The sequence below is a fragment of the Pollicipes pollicipes genome, unplaced genomic scaffold (assembly GCF_011947565.3).
Source record: "Pollicipes pollicipes isolate AB1234 unplaced genomic scaffold, Ppol_2.1 Scaffold_6052;HRSCAF=7182_pilon_pilon_pilon, whole genome shotgun sequence".
NCBI classification, from domain to species: domain Eukaryota; kingdom Metazoa; phylum Arthropoda; class Thecostraca; order Pollicipedomorpha; family Pollicipedidae; genus Pollicipes; species Pollicipes pollicipes.
In genome coordinates, this window is record NW_023596805.1 from 24,208,557 (window position 1) to 24,232,682 (window position 24,126).

At 49.9% G+C, this 24,126-nt stretch overlaps 1 protein-coding gene across 1 annotated transcript in view; it reads right to left on the reverse strand.

Moving 5' to 3' along the window:
- The window catches only part of LOC119104243 (calcium-activated potassium channel slowpoke-like), a 100,131-nt gene that overhangs the window by 41,791 nt on the left and 34,214 nt on the right, over positions 1 to 24,126 (reverse strand). Inside the window, exons 3-8 of the mRNA XM_037227908.1 lie at positions 15,007 to 15,063; positions 11,488 to 11,584; positions 7,573 to 7,684; positions 6,272 to 6,423; positions 5,509 to 5,676; positions 128 to 219 (exon numbers count right to left, since the gene is read on the reverse strand). Coding sequence (XP_037083803.1) covers positions 128 to 219; positions 5,509 to 5,676; positions 6,272 to 6,423; positions 7,573 to 7,684; positions 11,488 to 11,584; positions 15,007 to 15,063 — 678 coding nt within the window. The remainder of the gene's footprint in view (positions 1 to 127; positions 220 to 5,508; positions 5,677 to 6,271; positions 6,424 to 7,572; positions 7,685 to 11,487; positions 11,585 to 15,006; positions 15,064 to 24,126) is intronic.

A 24,126-nucleotide genomic window follows, 5' to 3' on the forward strand; every position in this document is an offset into this window, starting at 1 on the left:
TCATGACATACCAGTCAGCTCTCCTTTGGGGCCACGAGCATCTACATGGCTCAGGCAGAAGGACCCGTTCATAAATGTCGGCTCAAAGTGGAGGCACCAAACGCCATTTGGTTTTGATGTCACCTACCTCCGTCCTCGTTCGTTCTTCAATGTACCTCCATACTTTGACCTGTTGCCGACCAGGTCAATAATTTCGGGGATACAGCTCGCGAATATTGCCTAAAGTGCCGAAAAAGATGACCAGGTAAGAAAAACGCATCCCAGGCACTAGGCTAGTCGGGCAAATGACCTTGGACATCACTAAAGGTCATGGGCGAAAGTGGACAACGGTCCCGCGCGGGGAGATGCTTGCTACTTTTTATGTTCGCATCAGCTGGTGAAACCCCAAACCTGCTCCGGACCATTGTCCCCTTTCGTGACCTCATGCTGGACGCGACCTTGGCACTATAGGGCAACTCGCTAGGCACGCCATCTATGGAGCATTTTCGGTACCTCTTGCCGGATTGTCGTGTTCCGCCATATTTCGGCCTATTTCCAACGATCTCTGTGATTTCGGGAATCCAAGAAGCAAACACCGCCTGCCGACAACAGAGAACCCAATGTGTACGTGTGTGAAAAGAGAAAGAGAGTGATCAGAAACGGTGCAAACCAAAAAAGGCTAATAACCAGCTGACAGAAACAAGCGACAACGGAATGAAAGAGCAAAGAGCGCACTTAAGCCGATATCTGTAGCATGCTCATCCAACCGGCCAGAGATCCTGCCGTTTGGCGGAGCTGATGCAAATCTCTAATGCATGCACGAGCGAAACAGCGGAATTATGATGGAATGCTTCCGAACCGACAACTAGAAGGTGGAAGTCGAAAGCCATTACGAGCAAATTCCATTGTGCATCTGTGAAGAAGCGTGGAGAACGGCGGTGTGGCAGGTTCCACCCGACTTCTGTTCTCTGTGCCGGTTGCATGAGCATAAGAGCCCTCGGGTGGGGCGTTTGACCTTGAAGTCGGTGCAAAACAGCGGTGCTCACGTCTAACATGATCGGCTGGCCCACACAGAAGCGCACCCCAACAACCACACACCGAGCTCACCGGCCACGGCTGGAACTGTTAGTTCATCAAACACTGGATAGGTGGCGTTACCTCTTTCCATGCTCCCGCTTGTAACAGCCTGCGTACTTTGATCTCCGTCCAAGGATTTCGAACATTTCTGGTATGCTTGAGGCAAAAAGGGCCTGGTAGGGAAAAACAAGCACAACGTATGAATGGAAGGAGCTGGAAACCAATCATTGCCGAATAATGGCAGGAGCTCCACTACTCAGGATTAGCGATTCTACGGTAGTCAGCAGCGCTACGAATGTCATGGCTGTCGAAACGTAAACACACGAGAAGAATTCATGATGGTGCAAATGGAAACTGAGTAAAAAAGCAGACAAGGGACAAGGGTCCCAAAGTTTAAGGCTGCCAGATGTAGACGCGTGGCTGGGAAGGTTGAGAATGTCCCAATACGTAATATGTTTATTCCTATGCCGTTTGGGCGCAGCAAGACCAGATATTCTGGCGCCACGGTAGTTGTATTGTGTTTGAGTGTTCTGGTAGCCAAATTGTCGCTCAACAAGCCCTAACATGTCGATGATACTGTCCGCTGGCAAGCGTTGTCGGCGGAATATTAGATAAAGAATTGTGCAAAATCTTCACAACAGAGGGCGATATCTACACTGTATGTGCATGTTGTAGATCATTCAGCGCCCAAAGCGGTATCCCGCGCGTAAGCCTCACATATGTGCGCGAATGGTCATGCTCACGCATCGCAAAATGGCATCAGCAATCAGCATTTACCCCGATCCGCTCACCCTGATGGACCTGCCAGTGTAAACTGTTCGGTGAAAAGCGCGTCGAAATGTCGTACTAATGTGGGCCAGCAAACATTTTCCATTCTCGTTGTGTCCGAGAGCGGCGCGATGTCGCTGCAAGCGCGGCGTACAGCGGACTTGGGTCGGGAGAGAAGACTTCCCCCAAGCGAATAACTCACTTAAGCGTGGACTTTCCGGCAAGAGGTGCCAAGCGGAAACATAGAAAGTGATTCCGAGTCAAGCGGGTCACCCAATTGACCTAAAATGATGCCAAGGTCATGCACAATACGTCACACGTGCGCACACACACGCACACACTTCAGTCCATCTTGACCATGACGCACATATTCACACCGAACACTGTGGCTGCCGAAAAGTAATGGAGCGGCAACGAAAGCCTTGCAATTTAAGCAGGCGCATTTCCGATTCCAGGGGCAGACGTTATTGAGAGGTGAGAGGTGAGAACAAACCAGCGTTAAGGCGATAAAACAAGTGGTCGGCACCCTCCCGCACAGCATGGGCGCCGCCAAACCACGGTCACAAAGCTTCACCGCAGGCACCAGAACACAGCGTCCCTCCCTCGCGCAAATGCCTGCTAAGCCCCCCCCCCCCCCCGCCCCCTCCCCCGCGCCCCGCCCCTGCCAACACACATCATCGAGCTGGCGAAAGCTGATCATTCACGTGTCAGCAAACGTGTGGGCAGCACACAAGTCCAGCGGCTGTGCGAGGAACAGAGTTCCTCGACGAACCACATCATGGGTGGCAAGCGATGTGCCCCAGGTGGTCCCCATGTGCCGTCCCCATGTGCGGTCCCCACATGCGTGCGGTGCGCACTCGCTGCCGGCAGCCGCCTGTCGCCGATGGCGCAACGGCGATGAACGGAAGCATGCGGTTCCGGCCAAGCAGCAGCGCCTGTTTGCTATGTGAAGCGAGTTGACTTTCAAACTGTTTGCCTTCGCCCGTGTTTGATGATTTGGTGGTTGCTCTTCGTTTAAAAGAATAACAAAAGAACCCACAGTAAGGGACGAGCGTCGTGTCCAAGTGACGATGACTAATCATTTCGTGAAGCGTCATCATACATACGCATGCCGAATGATTGTGTCAGTCAGGCAGGATCAGTAGAGCAGCCGTTTTCGATATCACGCATAAGGTTACGGTGGCGTGAGGTTACGGTGGCATAAGGTTACGCTGGCATAAGGCTACGCTGGCATGGGATTACGCTGGCATAATTTACGATGGCATAAGGTTACGCTGGCATAAGGTTACGCTGGCATAACGTCACGCACTTCACCCGAAAACAGCATTGGCGTTTCAGAAATGGTCGCAACGCGACCATTACCGGCATTTTCTGTTTGAGGTTGCCTTACCAGATCATTGCAGTCTTCGTGGTTCTATGGTCCCACCCTGGCAGCCCAAACTCTACCCCGAATTTCGAGCTGACGGCTCCAATGTCAATCCCTATTGACAGGTCATAACTGCACTCTCACAGTTCTAAACCCCATAAATGCATAATTCATAATCCACCTTTAGAGGCCTGTGCACCGACACCCCACACAATGCGCTGAATTTCACATTCTCCCCTCAGCCTGCCCTCAGCTGTTCCCCAGCCCTACAGGCCACGGCCTGCCCCTCAGCTGTTCCCCAGTCCTACAGGCCACGGCCTGCCCTCAGCTGTTCCCCAGTCCTACAGGCCATAGTCTGCCCCTCAGCTGTTCCCCAGTCCCACAGGCTACAGCCTGCCCTCAGCCGTTCCCCAGTCCCACAGGCCACAGCCTGTCCCTCAGCTGTTCCCCAGTCCTACAGACCACAGCCTGTCCCTCAGCTGTTCCCCAGTCCTACAGGCCACAGCCTGCCCTCAGCTGTTCCCCGTTCCCACAGGCTACAGTCTGCCCCCCAGCTGTTCCTCAGTCCTACAGGCTACAGCCTGTCCCTCAGCTGTTCCCCGGTCCCACAGGCTACAGCCTGTCCCTCAGCTGTTCCCCGTTCCCACAGGCTACAGCCTGCCCCTCAGCTGTTCCTTAGTCCCACAGGCTACGACCTGCCCCTCGGCTGTTCCTTAGTCCCACAGACCACGGCCTGTCTCTCAGCTGTACCTCAGTCCTACAGACCACAGCCTGCCCCTCAGCTGCACCTCAGTCCCACAGGTTACAGCCTGCCCTCAGCTGTACACTCCTCCTGCGACGTTCCTCGCATCCCTGATACCTCCTCCCTCCCTTTCAGCTCTTCAGCCATCACCTCAAGTCTCGCACCCCGCCTGACTGTTCGATGTCTGTCCCGTCGGCTCCGGCCCCGGGAACCCCCTTGTTCGTCCCGTCCGCTCCAGCTCCGGGTCCCTCTTTGTCCGTCCCGTCGGCTCCAGCTCCGGGTCCCTCTTTGTCCGTCCCGTCGGCTCCAGCTCCGGGTCCCTCTTTGTCCGTCCCGTCGGCTCCAGCTCCGGGTCCCCTATCGTCGCGGCACCAGGACGGCACTGGCCAGCCTGCATATAAACAACGGCTTTTGTACCTCGTCCAACACTGGTCTGCTGCCTTCCGGGGTCCAGAGGCGAAGGAAGACCACAGGCACTCCCACACCGACACATGGGTTAGGGGGGAGGGTAACGGGGCACTCCAGGAATGTGTCGTGCGTCGTGAGGAACAAAGCCATTGGGGCGTGCCGGATTCGAAAGGTCTTCAGTATGCGGCTAGCATTTTGCGGTTAGGGAGCTGAGCAGAGCAGCGGCCGTGATGGCAGCGATAGCCGCGGCATCAGCGATTTACTGCCTCAGCCAATCTCCTCAAGCCAGCTGTTAACCCCCCCCCCCCCCCCCCCCCCTCCAGGGCCGGGATTTCACTGCTATCTAGGCCAGGTCCCACGAACACTACAGGCGGAACCAGGAACGTCCAGAAGGGGCTCATACATTTTTTTTAGAGAGAGAACGCAATGCACTTCGTAAGGCATCCTCCCGAGCAGCGTCAGTGACTGCAGATGCCACGTCATCGCTCAGGAGGCACGACGCGACCGGGGTTTTCGGACCCCGTGCGTGGGAGCCGAGGGCGCTCACCACTCGGCCATTTCGCCCCTGGGGACCCAGACGGTGGCCCACGGCTGTCAGTGGACCACAGCAGTAAAATATGATGTTGTAAATCCAAACACGGATGCAGTCGGCGTCTCACTGCGATTTAAGTAAAATAATATCACCATGCCCCGAAAAAACGCATAGCAGGCTGCTGGAAGCCTACTGCCTACGAAGTCCTCGATACCTACGCTCTACAAACTCACAAACACTCCGACTGCCTATATACCAATATGTCCCTTGCTATCACTCTCAGAGCCGGGTGCGGTTGAGCCCGTGTTTACTACCCACGTGCTTCTCAGTGGTCTGCGGCACACTGTCGATGAGGGTTTGCACTATGCACTCGCAGGTGACACATGCGCACGTGACTGTCGCTGAATTCACTTAGTACCAGTCCTTAGTACCCTCTTGGCACACCACTTAGTACTCTTGTTAAGGCCTCTTAATACAGCAAACTGTGTACTTCCCCAAGTGAATCCCCAAACTTCTCGCCGTGCGCTTCCAGCCTATACCCTGGCGTTCAGGTCATCGAGATCCCCAGTGAAACATGATACTACGTTGATTGCATTTGGCATTGCTAACGACCCAAGCGGCAGTGGTGGCACTCACCAATCCGACCAGCAGGAAGAAAACTAGGAACGTCCTGCCCAGCACCGTCTTGCAGAAGACGTCACCGTAGCCGACCGTAGACATGGTGACGATCAAGAAGTAGACGCAGGTCCAGTAGCTCAGCTGCTGAGGGTTGTCGAACTCCAGCGGGTCACCCGAGTTCTCCAGCTGAGGATGTCGGCATCGTCATCATCCTTGCCAGCAACGTGATTGTCACCAGCGTTATCACCGTCAATCAATATCATCGTCACTATCATTTTTAGAAGCACTAACATCAGCATTGGTGGCATTCTCGTAATATCGTTATCACTATTCAAATCATTAAGTCATTTTTTATCCAAGTCATCGTTCGACCAAGCAGCATTGTGAATAAGAGTAGCTCTTGGTGATCTGTGTGTGCCATCCCTTTAGAATGCGGTGAAAACGAGCTTGGTTTTGTACAAACAAAAATAGCACATCCAACAAAGCGTTTTTGGTGGTAGCACGCGATTCTGCAACATGTGACGTTCACGCAAGGTAACTTCACTCCTTGAAAACTGGTGTCTCACTTCACTCCTGTAAACTCGTTCCGTCCTGCAATGACGTCATCTCTGGCGCCACCAACCGCGCTTGATGCATCTCCGCAGCGCATTGGCCGCAACATATCCTACTCCGCCGGGGTGGCCTGATCGTTCCCAGCACCTTTCCCAACCAACAAATTTCTAGTTCTACCCAGCGACGCCAGGTTTCGCGGTCGGCAAAGCCGCCGTGACGTCACTGTTACCAGATGGATGGTGCCGGCGCCGGTGAGCCAGACGGCGATGAAGATGGAGCAGAGTTGCGCCAGCCGGATGGAGCTGGACGTCTTCAAGATGTTGAGGTACTGCAGGATGTCCGGCACCGTCATCAGACGCAGCGCGCGTAGGAAACGCAGTCCTGTGGCAGCCGGGTGTTCAACAGGGTCAGCATGCTCTTGTTCAGACTGCACTGTTTCAGACCACGCCATGCCAGCCACGTGCATGTCCAACGTGCGTGCGTTCAACTCCTTATATTCGACGTGCATGCGCTAGAAGCGTCCACATTTGAACATCTCCATGTGGTGCGTGTGAAATGGCCCAACTTCAACACGTTCATCAACAGATCAAAAGCAGGCTCAGGATCATAATCAGGTTCATTATGAGATGAGCTATAGAACCGGCTCATTCTAACATGTTCTGTGCGCTGATAGGCGTTTTTTTAGCCATTGCTGCTTAACGCGGACCAGAAAGGCAGGCGTGAGCCAAAGGAGCACATTACCAGGGGCTCCAGACCCCCCCCCCCCCTCTCCCTCTTCCTTTTTCAGAGTCGAGTTGGTCTAATCCGCTTTTAACATATCTTGAAGGCAGGTGCAGTCATTTTTGCGGGAGAGACCCACGAACTTAATTTGCGGAACTATATCCGTGAGCGATGATAGCCCCGCGCGATAGGGTAAGTGGGTTCGACACAATAATACGTTAATTAATGCGCAGTCAGGTAGTGTGTATATCGACAAGGAAACAAATCAGACTGCGCGCCCAACAATAGCTGCAGGCATGAAGCTTTCACATTTGTACCGATATCAAAACGTAGTTGGGCTGTAACGTGCTGTTAAGTTGTTTCCGTAAAGTTTTTAACCATCACCGCCTCCTCTTCTTCATTGCTAGCAGCTGGCAGCAAGCTGTACTGAATATTCGTGTTCTGCAACCGAACTTTTGATAGTTCGACTGCCACTCATTGAAAAATTGGAGAAGGCACTCCCAAGTTAAACATTTAACACTAGGGCATACATACACAAACCCATATATATATATATATATATATATATATATATATATATATATATACATACACTATTCTTGCGTTTTTCGACATGCCTTTACTAGAATATCTTATAGGATGTTCCAGCTGTGACTGACCGACTTGCGTCGGCCTTACCCAAGGATATAGAAATCAGAACAAGAACGGACAGCAACGGAAAATAACAGAAAATAATGGATGATAACGGACAATGATGGACAAAAACCGGACAATAACGGACAGGAAAACCAAAGACAATAAGGAACTTACCTATCCAGGTCCTGTTCAGGTAGATAGAGACGAACGACGGTGGAATTGTGAAATAGTCCACGAAGGAGTACATCTCCAGCATGAACCACAACTTGTCGCTCGCTGCTATGAACTGGAACACAATGCATGAATGTTATAACCCGACGAACTGACAATTTGTGATGATAATCGCAACAGACACTTATCACGCGCCGGTCATGAGAAGTCCGGGCATACCTGCGGCAGCCGTGTGCGCCAGTTTCAGAACCATTGTGGGGGCGTGAGATCCGGACGTGAGACCGAACGCACAAGCGGGTCAGCCGTCTGCGCGGTAGACATCAGTGCAGACATGCTTAAAATCTCACAGCTGTCCGCGATGCATACTGATTCAGGACGCGGGCTCAGAAAGTGCCCGGTGTGCGGCTGTGTTTCCGTGGTGGCGGATGTGAGTGTCGTCAATGTTGCCATGGATACCCACGCCACGCTACAGCGTATTCACGCGCCAGCTGACAACTCGACTTGCGGTGTTGCTGCTCTGGGATCTCAAGGCTGAATAGATCTAGAGATAAGTGGAATACGGTTGACAACTCTGCCGTCTGAGCAGGGATGGCTGAGTGATGTCTGATCAGTCTTGGCGATATTCAGGTAGGTTACGTTGAATACTAGGTCCAGATCAAAATACTGATCTGTTCTTAACGTACTTTATGTTGCGTGTGACTTGCCCCAACAACGTTTATTACAGTAGCATGTTCTGGAAGCATTGAGGTGGTCGTTGAAATCAAAGTGAAGTACCGGTCTGCGTAGAAGTACTGAGCGAACTGCGACTTAACTACAACTTAACAACTGCAACTTAAATTACGTCGCCATGGCATTTGCCTATGGCAACCTTTGACATAGGTAGTACTCACACGCCAGACAGTAACACTGTGGACCGGGAGCGGATTCATAACAGACAGTCCCCTTTCTAGAACGCGAATAACACATGAGGAGGAGAAGGGACAAACAGTAGTAAAAAATCACTGACATATGATGGCTTTGGTGTAAAAATTACGTTGTAGATTGCTGAGCGGCATGTAACCGACTTTTACGATTTTATATCACATGTAAATGATGGCCAAAGTTGATGATCTGTGTAGGTCAGTGGGATAGGTCTTTACTTCTTATACAACTGACTGAGACAGTAAAAGTCGTCGCTGGTGACTTCTCCACTTCGATTTTCAATCAGCAACATCGTACGCAACTTGCGAAACAAAATGTCGACACAAACTAATATCTGATGACTGACTGTTGCTTTAAAAAAGGTTCCTCCAATGACAGATATTTTCTACCTGCATGTACTTTTTAGAGACTTATCATGACAATTTGCAGCAAATCATGTAACCACTGTTAATTCAGCCATTGTATATAATGTTAAAAACCAGCTATTTGCCATTGAGCTGGCATAACCTAACCTGTGCCAAGGGGAAGCCTTATGCTACGTGGAACAATCGGGGTAACATCAAACGAAAGAGCCATACATTGTCATAGTGAAGATGTCGCAGTAAGCTAGAACTAAGTCGAAGTGTCCGAAATGTCCAGAACCTGCGTGAAAATGCACCTGTCTCGTGCCGCCGTGCGTGATCGGTCGTCAACATCGGGAGCTGGTTTCCATCCATGCGACGCACTGTTTTTGCAATGCTTAAACTGTTAAGTTGTTATCTTAATTGAAATGAGAGCGTCACGGTAGGCTTACAATGGAATTTTGCGGGAATGTCACGCCTGACAGAACAGCTTACATGCAGATGGCCATACCTGCACGCAACACAGCGTTTAAATATTCCGCTTGTTGGCGCTGAGGGCGGCATGAAGTGATGAGCGGCTGCAATGATATCAGCCTCCGCAAAGGAAGGCAGTTGGTCCCAGCCGTACCGCGGAAGTTCGAGACTGTCTTGCTTTTCAAGCAAGATTTGCTTAGCCCGCGATGTCGCCCAGATTTGCAAGGTGCGCGGAAAACTAATCCGACATGGTCTGCTCAAGTTTCGATAAAATATAGCGCTCACCGGGCTCATTGTCAAAGCGTTTGTCGTTCTGCAGCTGTGTTGAAAAATATTGTGGGAGTTCTGGCCTCTCCGCTCAATAGAGAGGTTGCCTCTGGCAATACAATGACACTAGCTCTGACGTTAGCCGCCATGTCAGAAGAAAACTGATCGCAAAATACGGCATGACGCGTTCCAAATAATTCAGTTATCTTCCTGTCTGAAGGCATGTTAGGTTGGTGCGATTAGAGTAACCGTAACAACGTGACTTGCGCGCCTGATAAAATCAAGTTCGTCCTCCTTTGTCAATGTGGTCAGATATGACTCAACGTCCGTCACATCAGCAACATCCATCCTTCAGCGCAGTAACTTGTCATTGCATGTCATGCACAGAACAAAGCTAAGCCGTTTTACGCCCAGCAGCCTGCGCTGCCTGCTGAAGGTCAGAGGAGACTGAGGCCAAAGATACCCATATTTCGCAGCATCATTATTTCAACTCAAGCACCATCGTTTGGGGAAAATATCAAACTGAGCTCAGCACTACCTCCAAATCAGCAAAGTTTGGCGGAACCTTTTTTGACTCAAGCCAGAGTCTCAGCGTCGATTATTGTTTCCGGTGTTCGCAGGCCGCCCAGTGGCTGCCTCCTCAGTCTAATATCATGCCGAAATCGGCAGCCGTGCCTAAAGCCCCTTGGTTATTATAGCCACATATAAAAAGTGGCTGGGGTGCTCCGAAATGCGTGTCTGACTGGGCAGCAGTTATTCTAAAGGCTGAATTAGGCTGAGCTTGGAAGCTTGCCGAACGCCTGCGACGCCAACAAGCCTACGCATATTGCGCAAAAGAAATGTGTGACAACACCGGAGCGGTTGCATAAGCGATCATGGCAATCTAGAAGTACGAGTCAAACGATGAAATTTGGAAAAGGTCAAATCCGTAAAGAGGTCGGAACACGACTGATGTTCGATAACATGGTCATACTATGCTTCACATGAAAAAGGGCTTCTGTTTACCCCAAAACACAGTTACCATTATGTTGGAGATAATGAATGCATTAAGGTATGTAATGTGAAGATTACGTGAAAATGGAGTTTGTGTATATTCATTGAAGATAAAAACGCAATATTTGACCACGTCAGGTTGCAGGTCAAATCAACGCCACACAAAAAAAATTTGGCACATTGACGAGAGACATGCAATGGACACTGAACTGCTCTCACATTCTCAAGTTACGGTAGTGCTAGGAAAAAGGTTTGAGGTCGTTGGGTCAGCGATGCGTGCTAGCATTGAGTGACCTCCAGCGCTGACCTCGGAGGTCCTCTGAACCTACAAATAAGTTTCAGGGATCTTCCGTCCCCAATGTGTCTCGCTACAGTTGTAAAAAATCGAGGGCAAAATCGCTCGCTTGGAATCGATTTGGCGTCAAGTGGGGCGCATGTCTCGCATGAACGGCCCTGTTACGCGTGAAACCGGAATGAGTTGATTTCATTCTGACAATTATTCGCTTCCTGCAATGAATGATAACTATAGAATGTTTTCGCAGATCGTCACGACCTTGAACCGTAGCTGCACCAAGCAGGAAAGCGCGAAGCTTTAGACAGCATGCATACACTCATGTGACATGTAACATTAGGAGCATCACAATTACCGGAAGAAGTCAGTGATAGTAAACCATTTCACAACGGGTAAACTAAAATAAGCCGGTTCTGAAACGAAATGCCACACAAAAATCTGCAAAACGAAAAACGGCTTCATGTCAACTACAGGATATAAAAACAGTTGCAAAGTCTAAAAGTCCAAGATCATCACAGACAAGAAGATGCAAGCCACCAATTTCTTACCAGAAACGACACCCCATGTGAATGTGAGGCCAACAGCAGCACTCAAAAAGCCCGCAACATCACTGGAAGTGTGTATACTCACGCGAATAAAAAAGTACACCATAAAAAATATGTTGAACGCGAGATCGATCTGCTGCGTAGCATTGCTGCTCCAGCGGATGCATTGCTCCACGCCCTCGCTGCGAACAAACAGAATTGACGTCAGCGTCGCTGCGAAGCATCAGAAAACAAACAGAACTGATGTCAGCGTCGCCGCGAAGCATCAGAAAACGAAAGAAATTGCGCGGACCGACACCGCCGGAGGCAGAGCTTGTGTGGATCGAATGCTTCTATCATTTATCTTCGCTAAAGCTAAATTCAAGCGCAAAATGATTTGTGGTGGACATCAAGGGAACAATAACTGAGGAGGGTCACTAGAAACGTTCTGTTTGACAATGGTATCTCACTACTCAACAAGTGGGAAACATCTCAGTTCGGTTAGCAAGCATTTCCGCTGTTATGTCACGATTATTAATACAGAGCTAGTCTACACCGCTGTCATGCGTTTCTAATGACACAGAAAAACACGAGGCTTTGTCGCGGGTAACGACAGGTTAAGCAACCGGTTATCTTCCACATGACGAACAAAAATTGATGCTCATATATATATATATATATATATATATATATATATATATATATATATATATATATATATATATATATATCCCTCACTCTCTCTTTTCTCTCTCTCTCTCTCTTTCTCTCTCTCCCCCTCATACAACCTTATCGCACACTATCTCTCACTCGCATTCTTTCCTTGGCTTCCTCGTTTTCTTTTCCCCAGCCTAAATGAGACCACGATGGCCAATTTCCTTTCCACCGCTGATCCTTTGTAGGAAGGCAGCCTCATTCCCCCCGGACCATTACGCGAGGAGGTGAAAGAGCCCGTGCTGTGCGTTGTGCGAGGACTAGGCACGAAAGGATGACTGATGAAACAATATAACGGCAGCACATAATCCTGTCCGTGCCAGGCTGCATTACACGGTGGGACGACCGCTTTTGATGTTTTGTGGTTACCTTTCTTGCTGATGTTAACACGGCCATGGGAAGTTTGAGGGAAATGGGGAAAGCGCAAACGTGGCAATACGTCTGTAACATGGCGGTCCACTGCAGAGAAGTCAGGAAGTGGTCGGACGTTTTTGGCCTGTTAAGTTCCAAAAGACAGCTATGTCAAAAGAGGACCAGAACGGCCGTTTCAAAACGATAACCGCGCTATATACGCACATTAATTGTACAGTGCGCATATAAATAAGTACTCTAGAAGGAATGACGTTTTCCGAATGAGATATCCAGATCTGGTCATTTCAAGACAAAAAATAGCGAGTGAGCGTCCAAATGTCTGGACAGCCTGTGGTATCCTAGACGTTAAGGGCGGCAGTACCTACAAGAAAGGGTACGGGAACAGTCCAAGAAGGCAGAAGGGTCCGCAACATAGGTAAACCTTTTCGTGACAAGGTTAATGACAGAAATGACTTATCAAAGTATCGATGGAAGATAAAGTGGCGTACTCGCTTCGAAGCCACTTGACTGGAGAAAAAATTGTTTTCGATTCGTCCCTCTTTGGCAAGGCCGGTAGATAAGCCATGAATGCTTTTCCTCCTTAAGCTGCACACAAATGGTATATTGCATACTTTTCCGACGCCTATCGATATGATCTGATCTTGAAACTTAGCTCCATGGCAGGTTACGCAATTATCTTATTTGATTTAAACCAGTAATTATTACAAAAGAACCGGTATCGGCCGGCGCATGTTCAATTTGTGCGTACCATGGTGCTCAATAACATGCTATGTATGCAAAACCTTACTATAGAGCAAGCCAACCTCGGATGAAATAAGTTATTAGTGACGTCATTAACCCATCAAGTACATCGAACAAATGTGCTGTCACGGGGATCGAAGCAGCGCGCAGATATCCCCACAATAGAAATGCACGCTGTAACCCTAAACGCTGTAACCTTGCACGCTGTAAAATAAGCGCTTACATGGTGTCAAAATAGGAGGCAGCGCAGCAGACACAGATGATGTCATTTTCTAGTACGGTAGTTTTTTATCTTGATCTCCCAGTCTTGATTTAGGTTCCGATGATTATCACTAAGCCCTGAACTCGCCATCATTGACCACGATTGGCTCTCCGTCCAAAAGGTCCTCTGACCAAATTTAGCAGTGCAAATAATGTGTCGCCAAGAACGCGCTTCTACTCATTCCAGACACAGAGATAAAGAGAGAGCGAGAGTGAGAGCAGATGAGGTGAAGACCATTAAAAGCTTTTGATCATAACTTCGCGCTTCTGGGACCTGATGATATGTTGGCCCATTCTAGCAGTCTTTTTTGCCAGCCCTGCAAATGTCCTGACGCGCCCCACCGAGAACGACAAAAAGACGCGTCCTCAGCAACTGGCACGTAGAGTTGCGTAGCTTCGCTGACGTCTGGAGGCTGGCATCGATCTGGCCCACTGGCATTTAAGAGGGCATGCCACTGGTTCAAATGCATTTCTCGCGCGCTTCTGGCCACAGAAACGCACTCCACGGTGAGTTGAAGGAGGACGATGCCAAACACACGCGTTTCCCTGACAACAGGTCTATGCGGGCCTACAGAATGCAGCGAGTCCTTCTAGACGCTGAATGCCGTGCGTTTCACGGGCGCATTCCGAACCAGATCAGTAAACGCGTTTCACGGGAGCATTCCGAACCAGATCAGTAAACGTCAGGTGACGTTCTCCCGCAGAGCACGTTGCAATGCAGTTGCAGAGAACACGTTGCAGGATCTCGTCTAGATCTATCCAGAGTTGCCTGTTCATCTCTAACACGTTGTCTATAAGCAGGATGCGAAGGACGTCATTCCAAAGACATGATGCCTACATAGTTAAGATCAAGCCATGCGGGTTCCAGCGACCATTGCGACATCTTGGTTGCATCTTCGCCACTGCGGCGATGTTCTCTCCGAATCGTAACTAATGTGACCTCTGTTGAGGACGCTGTATGTGTGCCTCGTGACTCATTCACCAAAGTGTGTCCCAGTTTTGTTGCGGGGAGTTATGGGAAGGTGCACGACCCGCCCAGGTGCCCAAGTGACCGCTCTGGTGCGAGTCCGGGGCTTCCTACTGCCCGCGTTGTGCCCCAGTAACCCATGTAACTTGTGTGTCCACTTTAACGGCCCTGAGACGTGACTGCTATGGCTTAGCTGGTACTTGAACCCAGGGATCCCGACCAACTCAGGCCCCCTAACACGGGTGTGAAACCATCTCAGTCTGCCGCGCGGAACATTACATTAGGGAAGGGATGGGAGAGGGAGGGGAATACAACTGCCACTTAAACCGTGGGCAACCTTAATGCTTACCATACAGCGTTACGTGCCAAAACCCAACCCCAAAACTGTACCCTCCCCTGCAGCGCCCCACCAGCCCGCCCCGTGTTGGGGACGACCTCGCTACGAGACAGTTCAAAGCACGGACGACGAAGCGAGCCGCGGAGGGCGAAGGCGCCCGCGGCCTCGCCGGCGGCGGTTCCGACCAAAGCGAGTCTAGGGCTACGGATGCGACAGAGAGCGCGGCGCGTTACCGGTGCTGGCGCGCCGGCCGGCCGGCCACACCACCGCTCGTCACCGCTATCCCAACGCTGCAAAACAAGGGTCACGGGTTCACGAGACGGAATCGCCGACGGCGCTCGACGCACACGGCACACTGCGGCGGGCGGCGGGGATTGGCGGGTTGCTGAGTGACGCGTGTGGCTGTTGGGCTGTGATTGGCTGGCTTGTAACCGCGAGAGCGTGAGTTCGAAACTAACAGTGGGAAGTTTTCGAGCCCATCGACACCATTGACACGGCGGGCTGGCGACCCTAGAGCCTTAAGCAGTGGAAGGCATCGTAAAATGATCTACACGTTTTTACTGAACTGCTGATGTTTTTTCATTGCGACATGCCATTCTAACCATGAAAGCGATACTTTCCCGAAACTGAGATCGAAGGCAGGTCTCTCGACCCAGACACAAATGCATCATCACGCTTCATCCGACGAAACGGACGCATGCAGTATTTCGTTACTGTGGATGACATTTTACTCGGACAAAACACCCGGATATATAATATCTTGAGTGTTTTGTTCTGAATCGTTCTGGATCCGATTATCTCTGTATTAAGGTCACGTGATACATGCGTTATGCCCCGTGAACATCAGCAAAATGCTCATAAACTGCATGTTACCGCTGATGGCAGATGGCTGCACCACTGGAAATAATGCAGTGCGTCCTGGGCGGCCACGGGGAATACGCTTGCCAGACGATCGTTTCTGTTACCTCAGTTTTAATGATGTCATATCTTAAGACATTTAAGTCATTGACACTAAGCTCCACGTCATCCTGTAATCTGCTTCTGTTTTCTTACTAAGTCTTGTCAGCGAATATTAGCCTTCCATTCGGAACACATTACTTCGCTTCTCTTTTCCGACAACCGAATCAAAATCTGAAGTCAACTCTGCTTCTCGGAACGCTGCATCTTTTCGTACCTCCTTTACCTTTTGGTAGTTTTTCCCAATCAAGTTTGCATAAACAATCTCAATAGCAGGAAATGAACGGTTTGATAACGAAATGTCTAAAAGGGAGTGTAATATTATTTCACGGAAGAGGAGAATTGAAAACAAATGGCGTGGCCAGAGCGAAAACAACTCTGCAGACAACTCGAAGGAGAAGTAAGAGTAAGGGAGAGGGGAGAGAAAGGGGAGAGAGAGAGCGTCTGCTTGTCTGTCTGTCTGTCTGTCTGTCTGCCTGTCTGTCTGTCTGTCTGTCTGTCTGTCTGTCTGTCTGTCTGTCTGTCTGTCTGTCTGTCTGTCTGTCTGTCTGTCTGTCTGTCTGTCTGTCTGCCTGCATGTCTGCCTGTCTGTCTGTTTGTCAGACACCTGTCTAGCAGACACCATCACTGCTAACTCACGCAACAGATATTCTGCCTGCATGTCTGCCTGTCTGTCTGTCTGTCAGACACCTGTCTAACAGAAGCCATCACTGCTAACCCACGCAAAAGACAGACAGACAGCCTTTCTCAGTCTTTTCCGGTCTCCTGTCTGTCTGAGGGAACTGAAGTGGTGTGGTGGCGAAGAGCAAAGGCGAATATCGTTCTGCTGCATGGGGACCGCTGGCGGAGCTCTCCGCTTCTCTGGACTGGATAGGATAGGGACTGGAATGTGTGCGGTGAGTGCGTGGATGCAAAGTCCCAGTCGGCAGTTCCACGTATCACGCGGAGCAGCCTGGCCGACTTATTGACCGCTCGTGGAGAGCTCGTCCCTGTCGAACAGGCCGTCAAGGTCACAACATCGCAGCAAGGTTGACGTGAATTGGGGGTTCTTTTCGGTTCGTGTCAAATTGAGCTCGTCGGTTTATCGAACTATTGAACCATCGAGCCGCCGCAGCATTCCCTGCCACGCAGAACGACCTGGCCACCTTGACTGGCAAAAAGGCGGTGGCAGCACGATTTGCTGAATTGGACGGAACAGTTGGAGGCGATCAGACGGGTGGGATCACCGCACACGCGGCAGGTTTTGTGGGGCAGGTGCTGGGAAGAAAATTGAGCGCCAGAACCGGCGTAAAATGAGCACCATCCGACGTTTGTGGGTGCCAGTTCACGAGGTTTTCATCTGCAATTAAGGAGCACCATCTTGGCCTGCCCGGGCCAGCAAATCGTGCGTCTTTTCAGGCTTCCAACCGCCGCGGATCGCCTGATAGGCACCCGAAGATGTCAGGAGGGTAGCTGGTGCGTGTCATCGCGTCGACGACCCTCCCATCAATGAAGATGTCACGGCGACACGCCCCCTCTCTCCCCCCCCCCCCCCCCCCCCCGGCTCCGCTATCTGACGTGCATGAGTCCCGCTACGAGGTACCCCAACTTTGAACAGCTTTACCGCCTCTTGGCACCTCATGTCGAGAAGCGCCTTAAAACGTCCATATTCTGTTTAAACTCTCGACCCGTAGATGATATTCGACTGAGCTTAGCTTGCCCGTGACCGCTCGTTAAGTCCAGATCATCGTCATTCTTCCTTCACAACACCCCCGTCTCAGCCATCTCCTCCCGTCTCCGTCGCCGATAGGAAAGACCAGCGACCAGGGACCAGCGACACTGCCAAACCCAGCACAGCGCGCGGCCCCTCCCGGGTCTCCCGCTGATAACGATGTGCTTCTTGGCCTCGCGGCGAAACAGCCGACCCAAGCCACCTGCCACGGCAGCCTCCGGCCATGCCCAGGGGCGTGTTTAAGGCGGGGTACAAGACACGCGGAATCGGTGTCGCCCTTGTCAACCGATTAAACTGCATGCAGCTAACGATGTTCAGATGATATTGAAACAAATAATGTTTGAAGGAGGGATGTCGAAATCCATAACCTTGAAAAAATTATGTCGAAACGAATGGTGCTGAAATATAAAAGGATGAAAAGAAATGGTGTTGAAATAAATGATGTCGAAACAAGCTATATTGAAATGAATGATGGATGAAACAATTGTTCGGACCATCGTACTCGTCTGATGTGTTAGTAAGTAGTGTTAATGTGTGTGTTAGTATGCATGTAACATGGTATGCATACTGACACACCAGGCACGGACGCTAGGCAGAACAATTAATCTATCTGTTATACTATATCACGTCTCAATCCTTCCCTAAAATTGAAATGAATGACGCGGATGTATGCAAATGCTGACCAAACGGTGTTTAAATAACTGCAAAAAGAAATGAAGCAAGTCAAAGAACAATACTTCAAACCTGTGAAGAAGTCCCATAATTCGTTTCTGCCAGTGGCCGTGCCAAACCAGGAGCGTCTCCAGATAGGGTCAATGACGTCACTGGACGGCTGCCAGAGCGTCGGTGAGGGTGCCGGACTCATCAAGTACCATTCCGGCGACGATGGCGCACGATAACGATGATGACGACGTGATTCTGTGAGTTTATGGACGGCCCAATAATAACAAATTTAGGGTAAATGTTCAGCTCCACGGTCACCAACAAACAGCGGGATCCGTGAAGCGCCGTTTGCCCAGCTTATCAAAAGTGGGCAAACGGCCTTACAGCGCCCGATCAGAGGGCATGCTGTGGGATAACTCCACGTCATAATGACGTCAGAAGAATCGGTAAGTTCAAGTATGAAGTGATGTAGCGGGTGAGCATGCTTACTTCAGTTATCATGATTGGAAATTTGGTGTTTTTTACTTCAAAATATAGTTGCTTAGCAATTCCTGTAAATATATTGAGATCCTTAGCTATACACCGTTGATATCCATTCTTCCCTACAAGTATAACAATAAGCAAAATAGCATGGATGACAGCCTCGCTGCATCTATCGCAAAATAGCCGAGTAGTTATTCTACTTCCCTCGTTCTACAGCGGTCAACGCCAAACAAAAGTCATCAGTCAAGAGCGAATGACTAGCGACTAACAACACTCGAGGAGCGATGCCAGAGGCGTAGCCAGACACGGGAGCTTAAGATCTTGACATCCTTGTGCAATCCAACGTCTGACATTTCCATGTAGAATTTCGGACAGCTGCTCGCGGTGGTTCCCCTGAAGGAACGTAAGAACTGGAAGGACCAGGAGGGGCTGTATCTCTCCCCCCCCTCAGAGTTCCTGAAATTTAACGTGGGCGCCATGGGCATCGACTGAGAAGAAACATCCAGAAAAGGCTTTTCACCCCCAGCTTGAGGAACACCACTGACCCTGCTCTCCCCATCTTTCGCATTTCTTCGTGCACCATGGGCGAGGGCAATTACGCCGTTATTTGGCCCAGGTCGATCGAGCCCAGAAGGACCATTGGTCTTCATCCGACAGGCCTGTCGTTTATGGGCTATAAAGTCTGCCCACCTCTATAGAGGTGGACCGTGTCTTACACACATTTTGCTAATGGATTGGATTCAGTTGTGTACACTAGGACACGGTCTTGACCCATGACTTCTTCAGAATCGATTTGCTATACGTAGTTCCATGTATGCTGGTAACTACGTCAAAATTCTTAATTAATTTCTTTCGAGGCAGCCATGAAGAAGATCCAGTGATGTGTCCAGTTCATACCTACCCAGTGACGATTCAGCTGGCATACACGAAATAGCTCGAAAGCATGACACATATAACAGATAAAATGCAAAGTAGTTTTTCCAGTACCAAACGTCCCATGATGCGGTGTCCTCATTGGCAGCAGCCAAGCTAAAAGCCCAGCCAGTAAATAACACAGCACAGCCTCTCTCCATTAGCAAACTTGCTGGCAGCCAATAAAACAACTCGTATTTCTCGCCACACTGCATTGATCAGCAAACCTTCCAGGCAGCGAAAACAAAACTTGCTTCCTCTCGAAACGCGATCAGTAAACCTCGTATACGCATCTGCCTCAAGCTATCACATTTGGGTAATGTTTTAGTGCATAGTCTCTCAGCAGATACGCCTGGATACTGTAAGATGGAAACACTGAACACGGCGTCCTAACGGATGAGATCATTCCAGAAGCAAAGCTGGAAATAGAAAAACAGCCGCACAGGCTTAAAACAGAGCTTACTCACGCACCTCAGCTTCTAATGTAGCACAGTGTTGACTCCCTGCAGCAAACAATTCAGAGATGAATTTTGACAATACCCAGAATTCGCTTCTGTATTCGATCAACCCTGCGCGCACTTCCACTATGACATGTTTGTCACCTTTGGCTGAATCCATGGACCATTGCACCCGCTACGTCTCTCGCAAAAACAGTCAGTTGCACGTGGATGGTACTAATTATCCAAAGTTACACCGCCATCGCCGGCTATACCCCTGGCTACACCCCCCCCCCCCCCTCCCCCCCTCTCTCTCTCTCTCTCTCTCTCTCTCTCTCTCTCTCCTCTCTCTCTCTCTCTCTCTCTCTCTCTCCTCTCTCTCTCTCTCTCCTCTCTCTCTCTCTCTCTCTCTCTCTCTCTCTCTCTCTCTCTCTCTCTCTCTCTCTCTCTCTCTTCCGACCAAGCAAAACCCGCTGACGCTGTTCCGTCTGCACCACGGCAATACCGTGTTTAATCATGTGTACCTTCCCAAGCTTGTGCAAACCCAGTGGACCGCAGTCAATGGCAAATCGACCGTCCCCAAACACTCCGTTACTCACGCAAACAAAGTCCGAAGGGTGGTAGTGGTGTGCCTGGGTCGCTCGAAGTGTTTGAGACACTGGCGGTGAATCCCAGGCCTCTGGTTTGAATCCCGGTTGCACCGTGGCCCCCGAGCGCTGATATGGCCAACGCAGTCGCCGGCGCTCCATGAAATGGTGTGACGACTTGCGTCGCCTTTATTTTAACACGCACCCGGGTGACCGGCTGGACACGCTTCGTCCGGGTGGGGGGTCAGTTTGGCACCCTGAGATCTCGGGAACTAAGAGAGATAAAGATACCAAATTCACAGGGCGTGTTGACCTGTCCGTGAACTCACTTAGGTAAAATTTTGAGGTTCCTAGATATCGCTGTTCAACAACGCGTGCGCAACGCGCATACGTTTATATATATATATATATATATATATATATATATGTATGTATGTGTGTGTGTATATGTATATATATATATATATATATATATACGGGTATACTTTCTCAGAAGAGCCTATATCTGCTTTCATGTAAACTGTATAAACATTCGCATGGGTGTAATTTCCTCTTCATTTGGGGAGGCTTCAGCCCTCGCAGCTTTTGTTCCCCCACTTTGAGAGAAAAAAAGCAGGTCTAATCCGAAAAGAAACCCGCTTGACGACAAATTCTTAGGATGGGTTTCATAAATGTTCGCGCCGCCTCCTCCTCATCTACTCATTTTGCGAAATTACATCCCTGAATCTACGATGTTTTCATGCACGCGAATATCATTCACCTGCAAGTATATTTGTATAAAAAATACGTGTGCGCAAATGCGCCTACAAATATGTGCGTTTCCCACATCATTTACAAAACACAACTAATTGATTTCTCTCATATGTCCTCTCTCTCCCCGACCCTCGGCCCGCCCGTTCCTGACAGCTGGGTGCGCCCCTGCGTCGGCGCCGACGTTGCAGTGTCGGGCGCGACGCTGCACTGTTTGCTGCGACAACAGGGGCGACGGAAGCGCGGTCATTTGGCGCCGCCCCAGGCGGAACGAGGCTGCCCTGTCGGCCACGACGGCGGCCCGGGAGAGGGGGGGGGGGCAGGGGTAGGGGAGGGGGCGCTCGGTCAATACGGCTACACCAATCGCGGCGAAGGTGGTTATGGCTGAGATTACCGTGATGTCCCAGCCACGATGCTGTTATCGCAGACTGATGCTCTTAAACGTGTGATTTGTTTATTTATTGTTTCAACGTGATGAGGGCTCGTTCCCGATGATGAGAACGTTGCGAGAGCTGGTTGGTACAAGGATGATGGATATATGTTACCATAGCCCAAATACACCACCAGGGCCAGAGTAATGCAGAGTGGTGAAAGATAACTTGACAATGCAAAGCTCTTAAATGACATAATGAACAGCCCCGGTCTATAGCTGAGGTAAGCGAGAGGTTTGACTTTTACGTCGCGGTGGCCTCAATGTCGCGGCGATATAAGGGCTCACGGACAGTCCATTTCGCCTGCTCTACGCCTGTTCATTGTCACGTAACATTAAAGGGACCATTCCGACCATTTTTGAAAGGCCTCGAGACGCCACAGAAGAAAAATCAATTTTTGTACTAAATGTTTGTAACTACCTTCGCCTACACTTTCAACTATTTCAAATCGTCAGTGCCTGAAGTTATATTTTGACTGAAGGAACTACATCTACCCTCTTTTCAGTTAAGCAAGAAAATACGCTCCTGGATCATCAACAAAGTCCGGATGTAGGTGAGCGTCACCGCTTCTTTAAGTTGATTCTTTCCATACATCACCATATTAATGTGACACTCAACGTGCTCATGTCGAAGCATGACAGTGGAAACGTCGTGATATAATGTCTTAAACAAGGAAGATCAACGCAAATTCATGTTGTCACCACAGGCAAAGAACGCGTCAGAAAGTAGGGGCACCATAAACAATTTTGAAGTCGACTCTTGCATTGCGTCGCAGTAGGGTTCATGCTCTGTGGGGGTGGCATGTTAACCATGTCCCTTTCCTACGCCCATGGTTGTCACGATAGGCTGCGTTTACAATTTTTTGAGCTGGATGTTCCAACTTCCCTGTGGATATAGACAATACGTTCAGCCCAACTTCAGCAATCGGTCGGCGGCGCTGCATTAGGATGCGCGACTGAACGACAAAAACCCGACCAAAAAACCCTCACCACAAGTGAGAGCCCAGATGGGAACAGTCGATACAGCACATCCGCGGACACCAGGTGTCCGGTCGGCGAAAACCATCCGACGCTAGCTTCGTTGTCACGGCAACCGGGGTCGAATCTGAGAGGACCACCTTAATCCGGACGACCAATCAGTGCCCGCGTCGCGGCTAATTCAGACGACCAATCAGGGCGAGTGCCACCGCCGATTGGGCTGGAAGCTGGGCGTGGTGCGCAGAAACACACCAGGAACGCTTGAAAATAAGCAACGCTCACACTGTCGCCGAACTCATGTTGGAAGAGATATGTTGCCTCTTATGGCATTCACTGAGATGTAAGGACAACAAAATTTTCCTGACCACCAAATTGCAAACTTCTTTTCAATACCGTTGTGATTTGTTCGATCCGACGGTAAGGAGGAAAACTTAGAGGCCTCCCTTTTGCTGTGCTCTGATCGCTCTCAAATCGCTAAGAAAATACAGGTCCGGAACGATCACTGTGTAATACATATTTGAAAACCGTATGCTTGCTTTGCAAACATACGTTTTTCATGACATGAAGGAATACATAAATGAATTATGTTAGCCATAAAATTCCCCCCATCATAACGATCTTGGGATTCAGGACCGGCAGACTCTGCCGCCGACATAACACACAAATATGCCTGCTGTCCGAAAGGCTGATGTCCGACACATCTGCGGTCCGACACGTCTGGTGTCTTACACGCCCGGTGTCGGACAAGTCTGGTGTCCGACACGCCTGATGTCCAACACGCCTGGTGTTCGACAAGCCTGATGTCCGACACGTCTGGTGTCTACACCTGCGGTCAGACACACCTGGTGTCTAACACACCCGCGGTCCAACACACCTGGTGTCCGACACGTCCGGTGTCCAACACGTCTGGTGTCCGGTTAGCGGAAAGTCACTCAACGGTTTGGATGGAGCATCAGTGATCTAAATGACATTTGCATTACTTTTAACGATCTGAAGAAGCTTAGATCGTGATGCACGTAGCAAAACGCGATTATCAGGAAACATTGAGAAATGCATTAACATCTTGCTGCTTGTTTTTTGGAAGGATTAAGACTATGCATCACAGATGCGCTAATTGTTCGGACTTTCGCCCTTGCCTGGAGTATAAGTATGTGAACAACGTTTTGGCTCGTTACGTCTCCAGCCATTCCTCAGGTGTTATGGAGTCATTAGGAGGGCTGGGTAATGGTTACCTGCTAGGCCTGTACGCGTCGCAGGCCAAATTCTCCCCTCGGAATTTGTAGGATTCCATCCCCGGTCCTCTGATCGCGCAATCAGAACAGCGATCAGAAAAGCCTGCTTTGGCTTCCAGAAATTCGACGGAGATATTTCAGGTTGTGACACGTACATGGCTGAAAGCCAAACACCAGCCAGTCTTTCTAATGACTCCATAACAGCTGACAACA